Source organism: Aptenodytes forsteri, unplaced genomic scaffold (assembly GCF_000699145.1).
Source record: "Aptenodytes forsteri isolate BGI_AS27 unplaced genomic scaffold, ASM69914v1 Scaffold212, whole genome shotgun sequence".
Taxonomy (NCBI): Eukaryota; Metazoa; Chordata; class Aves; order Sphenisciformes; family Spheniscidae; genus Aptenodytes; species Aptenodytes forsteri.
This window is the reverse complement of record NW_008795487.1, coordinates 1972451-1981778: the sequence shown is the minus strand read 5'-3', so window position 1 is coordinate 1981778 and position 9328 is coordinate 1972451. Positions and strand designations below refer to the sequence as shown.

At 40.8% G+C, this 9328-nt stretch overlaps 1 protein-coding gene across 1 annotated transcript in view; it reads left to right on the top strand.

The window, feature by feature from the left end:
- The window catches only part of SLC9A7 (solute carrier family 9 member A7), a 100882-nt gene that overhangs the window by 75835 nt on the left and 15719 nt on the right, over positions 1-9328 (top strand). Inside the window, exon 14 of the mRNA XM_009281373.2 lies at positions 6142-6201. Within this exon, the coding sequence (XP_009279648.1) occupies positions 6142-6201 (60 nt within the window). The remainder of the gene's footprint in view (positions 1-6141; positions 6202-9328) is intronic.

Sequence of the window (9328 nt, the reverse complement as noted above, 5' to 3'; positions counted from 1 at the left end):
TTTTTTTTTCTTTCCACTTAAGATCAGATTAATGAGTAAGTAATAAAATCAATCACTCTTTCTTTCTTTCTCAAGTTTGAGAATTCTTTTTCCTCTTCTTACTATGTATTATTCTAGATTTCATTTTTTAAAATCTGGCTACTGGAAATACAATTTCTTTAACCACTTCTTTCCAACGACTAAGGTAGGAATTGCCTGGTCCTTCCAAATTTTGGTTTTGCTGGTTCCCCATGTTCTGCTGGTAGTATCCTTATACAGCCATCACCTCAAGCCATTCTGGCTTACCCACTTTGCTCAGCATAACTGTCCTTGTTGAAAACTTAAAGCAAAACGTTCCCTTCTGGGAGCCCCCTCTACATTACAGTTAAATTAAATTTCATCCTTATTGAACTGAGGCCTCGCTCATCCTTGCCTATGTTCTGTCCTTATCATTTTATACATGCTTAGTACTTGTTTTAAATAGTTTTATGTGGTTGAGCACAGCTTTTGTCAGGTCTCACTTTAATCCTGGTCTCGTTTTCCTGTCTTCTAAATGTGTTTATGTTTCTGTTTTTCCTTCTTTTTCCTTCTTTTTTCTTTTTTTTTCTTCCTTTTTTTTTTTCCTTCTTTTTCCTTCTTTTTCCTTCTTTTTCCTTCTTTTTCCTTCTTTTTCCTTCTTTCCTTCTTTTTTATTCTGCTTCTCTCTTTCTCGCTTTCTTTCTTAACACAGTGTGTAACAGAAGTGGGTCCATTCATTGCACTTGCCTTCTTTTTCCTTCTTTTTCCTCCCTTCTTTTTCCTTCCTCTTCCTCCCTTCTTTTTCCTTCTTTTTCCTTCCTTCTTTTTTTTTCCTCCCCCCCCCTTTTTTTCTTTTTTTTTTTTTTTTTTTTTTTTTCCTTCTTTTTCCTCCCTTCTTTTTCCTCTTTCCTCCCTTCTTTTCCCCTCCTCCCCATCGAGCCTAGGAAGCAGTTTGTGGAAGCATTCTGGTTCAGTAATGAGGCTCCACGAGCCTGGCTAATGAGTTGCTCCTGAAAGGAAAAAGGGCTAACACTATATCCATTCCAGGCTTGCCCTTTGGGTAGGCTATACTTCCAAAAATCATTAATGTGGCCAACAAGGCAGAACAGCTGGAAAGGCTACGATACCATTCCTAGAGGAGTAGTTGCCAAAAGGCATGGCCAAACCATAGTTTTGAGTGTTTAGCTGCAGTTTTTTGGGAGATTTACCCACCCTTGCTAGGAAGCAGTAATTTTAACTGTCATTTGTTTGGCATGGTTGACAGAAGATAAATGGTTAACTTCCGTATTAAGGGAAGGATATCATGTAAACATGGGAACGCTACATAGGAAGTATTTTAGAGAACTGCATGGATTCTGTCATCCTGCTCTAGTAACGATGGAGACTGCACTTTCTGAAACCACATGAAATCAGATTTGTGCCAGGAGGTGGCAGCCGTGTGCAGCTGATTGAGAATCGGAAACGGTGCTGGTAAAGTACCCTCTGTGATAGAGCCCTTTCTGCTGGAAAGCAAGAAGTCCTGTCTGGCCTTACAGATTTAAGAAAGGGACAAATTAGTTTCCAGCTGAATTTTAGAAATATGCCGCTTTTCTCTTTTCCATCCCTTTCTACCCAGTGGAAGAGGTAGGCAGGAGGAGATGAAGATGAGATGCTGTCCCAGTGCCTCCCTCAGCAGCACAGTGTATAGTGCTGATGCAGTCCTGAGGCTGTGCAGTAGGTAACTTGTCCCTGGGGTGGCCTGGGATGCTTTCTGAGCCTTGGCACTTGCCCATTAGGTTAGATTGCAAGAGGCTGGAAATAACTAGTGCTCCCATACAGGATTATTTAGCAGAAAAGAGCTTAAAAGATAAAAGGTGGTTTGCTTCCTAGATTAAGTGAAGGGACATGGGAAACTAATGCCATTTGTGTGTTGGACTTAAATGTCAGGATTTGTGTGGACTCCTAGAAGTCCAGCCCTGGTGTGAAGTTCACACCAGTTGCATCCTGGTTGACTTTGGCCTTTGTGGAAGGAAAGATGGAAAGCCAGTCAGCCATTACAAAGTCCTCATGAAGCAGTTGGCCTTGCTGCAGTGTGGAGATGAGGAGAAGACAAGGGCCTGCTTTAACGAAGAGTCGACCAAGCTGACTGACCCCTTAGGCTGGTTTAGCTTGCCTGATCATCGTGTGGCAGAGTGGCATTACTGTAATCCTGTGGGTACTGGTCTGCCCATCAGTGGGGTTTTTGGGTGGTCCCTTCAATAGTTCCTGTGGGCTGTGATGGGCTGAGCTTATTCCTTAGGAACTGCAGGCACACGTGTGTTGTACTGGGAAAGTCAGAGGAGCTAAGACAGATGTCAAACACCAAAGGGTCTTATTTAAGGTTGTGCCTGCACAATTTAAGTAGAACAGTACGAGAGGGCTGACTCCAGCCAAGATTTTCAGCCTGGCTTGATACTACATTCATGGGGAGACAGTTGCGTGCAAGCATGGCGCAATGCCTACACAAGGATCCAGAATTGCTTTGCTGTGGCTCGGAGGCAGAGGCCCGTGCCTCTGGCCGCACCGTTAATTGCATAGCAATTGGGATGCATGCTTTGTTCTTTACTTCTGGTGGTCCCTTCTCTCCCATGATGTGAAATGTATTAAAAGTAGGTGAGGGATGGAGAGGCTAACATGAAAATTAAGTTTTGGTAAAGTAAAAAGCAGTATAAGGAGGAAAATAGGCAAAAAATGCCCTCTGCCTCCCCTTGCTCTGTTCTGAATGTCTCAGGTAATCAGAAGAGCAGGTATCTTTCCAGATAGGGTATGTTACCTGTGTACCAGGGTCCGCTAATCAGGCTTAAATGTACAGCTAAGCAGAGGACCTATGGTTTGTAGCAGAGACTTAACTTTAGTTTACTGCTTAACTGGTTGGGAAAGTGAGGTCATGACAGCAAAATCTGAGTAAAAAATAATGGGATCTTTAGATGCTTTTGGTTTCTGCCACTTGATGCTAAGCGAGTTAAAAATTAACACCAGAAACTGGAGTTAAAGCCATGATGTCATGTGTTTGAATTTCTTGGCTGTCTATCAGTGAAACATATCCAAGCATGTAAGTGGTAAACAGTTACACTTTTCTAGCAGTAGATTATTTTTTTTTCTTAGAAACTAAAGCATGACTTGGATATTAAAAATATAGTCTCATCCTTTGAGACTAAAACAAAGAAACGATTTCCTGCCTGAGGTTGTAACAATTTCAGCAAACTCGAGAGCCCTATAAATCAAAACCACTGGCAAAGTTCCTCTTTTCAGAAAAGTAGCTGACTTATCATTTCATTTATCTGTCACAGGAAAAAAGGGAACTCCTAGCATTTCTATTGCAAAATAATGTTTTTTCCATTAGAGGTTATTGACCTGGTTCTTTTCATGTTGAATGAAGCAACATACAGATTAATACCTTCCTCTCCTTCATAATCCGCTTCAAATGAGGAAGTTCGTGTTTATTTTAACAAAGTAATTTCAGTTATACTTAGCAACCTTTTTCTAAATCTTCAAGCATTGTATCTTTCAACTTACAATATTTTAGGTAACTTTCTACCATAAAAGTTGAAGACTGTACAGACAATGTCAACTTAGATATTTACTGCCTTATGTCTGACTTTTCAAATACAATTTTTTTTTTAAGAGCTTTCTATTTATTTGGGGTTTTTTTTTTTTTTTTTTTTTGCTTTAAATGAGCAAACTGAAAAAGAAATATGGAAACACTGACTCTCACGTAGCTGCTATGTGAACTACCTAACTATCTGGGACGGTGGTAAAACTGACAGCTTGGTGGCAGTCTCAGGTTATACTCTATTGTCTTACCCAGGGTGGTCCAACGATAAAACATGCATTTCTTAAATACCATGCCTCAGTGTGCTGCGATAGCAGGAGGTGAGTGGTGATGCTGGGATCCAGCCTTGTGTTATGTTCCAGGCTGGAGTGGGGGATGTCTGCTAGGAGGTTACATCCTTTTGTTTTGCAGCCTGTTTCCATTATTCTACAACTCGGATCCTTCACTTCACTTCACTGCCTTCTAGCTGCCCTCTGCTGCCCGTGAAGGGCAGATGCACAGACACAGGTGCTGTCCCTTGCCCTCTGTTGTTTTTTTTTTTTTTTTTTTTTTTTTTTTTTTTTTTTTTTTTTTTTTTAAATACCATGCCTCAGTGTGCTGCGATAGCAGGAGGTGAGTGGTGATGCTGGGATCCAGCCTTGTGTTATGTTCCAGGCTGGAGTGGGGGATGTCTGCTAGGAGGTTACATCCTTTTGTTTTGCAGCCTGTTTCCATTATTCTACAACTCGGATCCTTCACTTCACTTCACTGCCTTCTAGCTGCCCTCTGCTGCCCGTGAAGGGCAGATGCACAGACACAGGTGCTGTCCCTTGCCCTCTGTTGTGGGCTTTTTCCTTTCACCGTATCTCTTTCTGCACTGTTTTCTCCAGTTGTCTTTCCCTACCTAGTTTCTCCCATCTTCCTCCTTCTTGCCCAATATCTACTTTCTCATCATCAATCTTGAATCTTTCTTAATGGAGGTGCAGTGCAGCCTCCGAACCTCTAGTCTTACCCCTCTGAGTTTTTCCCTTGGTAGGAAAGAGATTGCCTCCTCTTTCGGATGTCTGGAAGTAAGCATGGGAGATGCTTCCTTATCTCTGTTCTTGTGCTCTGAAACACAGCAATTCACACCAGAGAGAAAAAGTGTGGGGAAGGCGCCTACCCTGTAGGGGCTGGGTTGAGGTGAGAGCATATGGGTGATATGGGTTTAACTGCCAAGCTCTGGCAAGCCTCAGCAGGCAGTTTCAGGAGTCATTATCTTGGTTAGGTCAAGTAAAGGAATACCCAAAGGCACCCTAAAACCAACCTGAAACAACTTTTCCTAATTCCGGGGTTTTTTTAGTGATTGGGTTTTTTGTTGTGTGGTTTTGTTGGTTTTTTTTAAAAACATGGTGGTTGGAATTATCTTCTTCCTCAGCCATCTTCTGAGAAACAGTTGAACTCTTCCAAAATAGCTAAAATTTTCCAAATATGCTGCACTCATTATAGACATCTGGGAAAACTTCAGTATACTAACTTGGCAAAGATACAGCAAAGAGAAAGAAGTCATAGATGGGAAGTTAATGAGCAGTTTTTAATTTTAGTTTTTGCTGCATATGCAGAGCCGTCTCAGTGTTGGCCTTTCGGAACAGAGTGCTCTGACTTGGAGTGTATGTCGGTATGGGAGAAGAGCTATTGAACCACGAATCCAAAACAAATCTATCCAAAGTCTGGTATTTGCCTCAGCCTTCAAGGATTAGATGAGTACAGTATGATTAGATGAGAGCATGCTCTTCATAGTGCAAGCTATGGCCTTAAATATTTGGTTTGTCAAGATGTGAGCCTGCAATCAGGATGTGTACACCTGCTCTTTATAAAGTGAGGCCTCTGTGGGTTTCTGATCATCTGGGCTTTTATTTCACATAAGCAATATATAATTCATGTAGCATGCCTTCATGGAAAAATGGGGAAAAAACCCACAGGCTGCTAAGGAATTTACACGGAAAGTACCAGAAACCAAACATGCTTTCACTTGTGTTTTTCATTTTTTAAATACAGTTGAAAAAGGCAAAGCAAGGAGTAAAAGCACACTCTGCTATGACTGGAGATTTATCATGTTAAAGATTGTTAGTTAAACCAGCTGAGTGATTTAGTATGTATTGCCAGTTGTATTGGACTGCTCTGGAACTAGGCAGTAGTGATGGCCTCTGTCATGACTTTCTCTAATGACTTTTTCTCTTTTAGACCACGTGCAGGTCCGAAGTGGTAGAAATTGTCTTAGATTGGCTCTGTCTCTGTGTAGCAGCTCTCTTGAGAGCTGTTGAATTTAATTTTCTGGGGGAGGTAGCCTGTCATGAATACAGGTGTTTTGCCAGCCTGAATCTGAAGGAATGAAGAATATTACTGGACATCTCAATCATAAAGTGCTGCTGTTGTTAATTTTTATTTCATTTTTGTCATTTTGTCATTGTTCTGCCATTCTTATTGTTATATACTTTGTCTTTTTTGACTGGTTAGGGGGTTCTGTTGGTTTATTTTGTTTTGCTAGGGAGCTCTGTAAAGCTACCATCTCATGAGCATTTTGTTACTCACGTTGCATTCTTGTACTGTACCAGAGTTGGTGACCGTGTTCCGTCGGTGGAAGAGATGAGTGAAAGCCGCTGGCTGTATTTCAGGTGACACTGTGCTTTCCTTTATACCAAATTAACCTGGTGCTTGGCTTTCTTCATCTTGATAACACTAAGTGTGTGCTCTTTTTCTATACTATGGCATGCTGCTGCTGCTTCTCCTTTTCTGCAGAGTGCCGTAGATGTTCCTCAATTCTGAGTCTGTTCTCCTGAGCTGGGAGAGTGTGGATCACACATCGTGTCTTTAGCTTAAAAAAACCCAAAAAACACAAAATACCACATCCTTTAACTCTTGTGTATGGGTAATTAATGAAGCAAAATTAGTGTCTCTGGCCTGGGAAGACTTGAAAGCTGATAGATCATGGATGCAATCCTACGATCCTTAATGACACAGGTATTCTTAAGTATTCCTTGGGGTTATTTCATACAACTGCTCAGGTTGGAAGGGACTTCACGGTGATTTAGCCCAGCCTCTTTGGGGATGTATTTTAAAAACTAAGGGTTATCACATTGCTTTATAGGAAGATGCTAATAAGAGTGGAGATAAACCAGTCTTAGTCTTCTCCAGTTGATGGTTTCTAGAACTGATACATGGATAGAGAAAGAAGGGGAAAAAAAAAATCTGTAACTGGCAGCTATAGGAGAGTGTGTATTTGTATGCACGTGTATGTGTGTGTGTATAAATATATACAGAATATTTATATAAAGAAAACTTTTTGGGATGGGGCAATGGTAAGTTTTTCATGTATCCTGTCACACTTCAAGGTTCCCAGCCAACTACTAAATTTGCCAGAGATACAGTATGTTAGCTTGTACAGAGAATTTGAGAACTATTCTCTATTAATATGTATTATCTATTACGGTCAGTCTTGGCTGTTGCCACATTTTATTACATTCTAGCATGTGTAATTAAGCCTGGTATTTTGGTAACTTGTCATCTGTGTTGCAGGGCCTTGGAAAGATTTTTGAAGTATCGGAAGAAATGGTTCCGCCCATTTTAAAATGACATAGTGGAGAACTTTGAAGTAGTTCTATCTGTTTTTTACCATTCCTTTCCATACACTTAGTTTCCACTTTGTGTTCCACGTTTTGTGTGTCAACCATTTTCTGCCACACTGCTTAAATTACTGAGTTATACATAGGCTTAGTGTTTGAGGGATCAAATCTGAGTAACTACTCTCCTACGTGTGATGCTGGAGTTCTAGCTGTAGAATAAGGACCAAGAAGGTCAGGAGTCAGTTAAGAGCAGAAACGCGGTGCTTTGATATTGGGTGTTAGGAGCTCAATGGTAGTCCCTTTGCTATTACAGGGTTCTTAGTGTGAAAAGCCTTTTATGCCTTAAAAACAAAAAGATATTTTAATTAGGGAGGAGTGAAGAACTGTACTTAAATTGGATTTTTACTGTAGCATACTTTTGTCTGCAGATTCCAGTATAAACTTCCCAAGGCAGAAATAAAGATGGCTGAACTTCATGTACTAGTAAATGTCTGTACTGAAGTATTAAGGTATCTATCAAATACTGAATTGATGCCAATGGGGGAAATAGAGGGATTTTTCACCAGTTTTGGGATATATATGCATTGTTACAGCTGAAAGACTGCTCGTTATCTTCATCTGACATCTGTTTTTTCAGAGTGAGTTACTTGAATTGCTACTGTACACCCTCAGGGAATCCACACACAACTGCTGCAGTGGGCTTTCAGAAAGAGTGGAGGGGAAAACAAAGATGCCTGCTGGCATCTGCACTGCCCTGGCCTTGGCTGTCCCGCAGCCGACGTGCCCCCCAGTCCTCATCACGCAGTCTGTGCCTTTTCAGCAAAGCACTGTTTTCAACCAGAGCTTGCTTGCTTGCCTGCCTTTCTGCTAGGGGGTTTGAGCAAAACACCACAGTCATTAGCAAGGCTACGCCGTCTGTGCCCCTGATCTCTGAGAGGGGATCTGCGTAAATCAATCCGGTAACAATTTTTCTTAATTTAAAAAACGGTTAAATAAATGAGAACTGATACTGGCCTTTACAGAACTTTTAAATTACGGGAAGCTTTTTAAATGTACTTAAGGATGTGAGATTTTTTTTTTTTATCTTTTAACTACCAGGAAAAAATTATGTTGAAGACATACATGCATCAGCTTTACTTGTACTTTTAATTATGGAAGTAGTTAAGTAAGGATAAAGTAACTAAATGTTTTCTGCGCTTCTCTTCACTGTAAAGGAGGTTGGGAGAGACTTGACTGGTTTTTGGTATTGTTTTGTTTCAGGTGATAAAGATGAGGCTTTCTCAGAAATTTGGGGGCAGGGCCTGCAAAAATGTGATGCTTGTCATGAGGGCAGGGTGTATATACCTTGAAACTTAAACAGGCAGACTTGCTACAAAAAAACAAAGCTTCCTATACAATTCATGCTAGAGAAGAGGATAAGAGACACAGTATGCTGGTTGAAAGGTACAAAAAGTAGTCGTGGGAATTACTACGTGATGTGCTATGACTTTTCACTGAAGAGTATGGCCATCCTGCTTTGGTCCTCCACTAAGCCCCCTTCCCCTGCCTAAGGGCAGTTAAAATTCCCAAAACAAATGCACAACCTTGTAAGTCAAGTAAAAGCTGAGACATTCTGAATTGTTTGGTTTTCTTATGTACTGTGAAGTGAAGGGGTAGCCCAATGAGTTAAAACTATTTAGGCAATGCAAGCTATGTTCATCTTCTGGAATGAGCTTCTTGAACTCCCTGTTCATATTGCCAGCTGCACGGCTAACATAAGCGTGGTTGCTGTGCATCGTGTGTTGAACCTCCCCAATGTGCAGCTGGAGTTTGGAAAGCCACAAATCTTTTTCTTTTATTCTTATGTGTCTTTATAAAGGAATGTGCAATCTTATATATATATATATATATATATATAATCTACTTAGATATATCTACTTAGATATATATAGATATGTGCATATTATTTAAGGTAAGACTTGGGCAGGCCAAATTCTTTCCTTTGTTAGGCATAAAGCAAAAGCAGAATTTGTATCAGAAAATTGTAACCGGCCTTTAATTTTCACGGAAACTTCATTCAAATCAGATTCTTTCACATTTCACTATGGTGAGATTTCAAGCTGGCAGCATACGCCCTGGGAGGGGCAGAGGACTGGTTTTTTGGGCTGGGGGGGGGCCCAGGGACCATGCAGTTTCACAC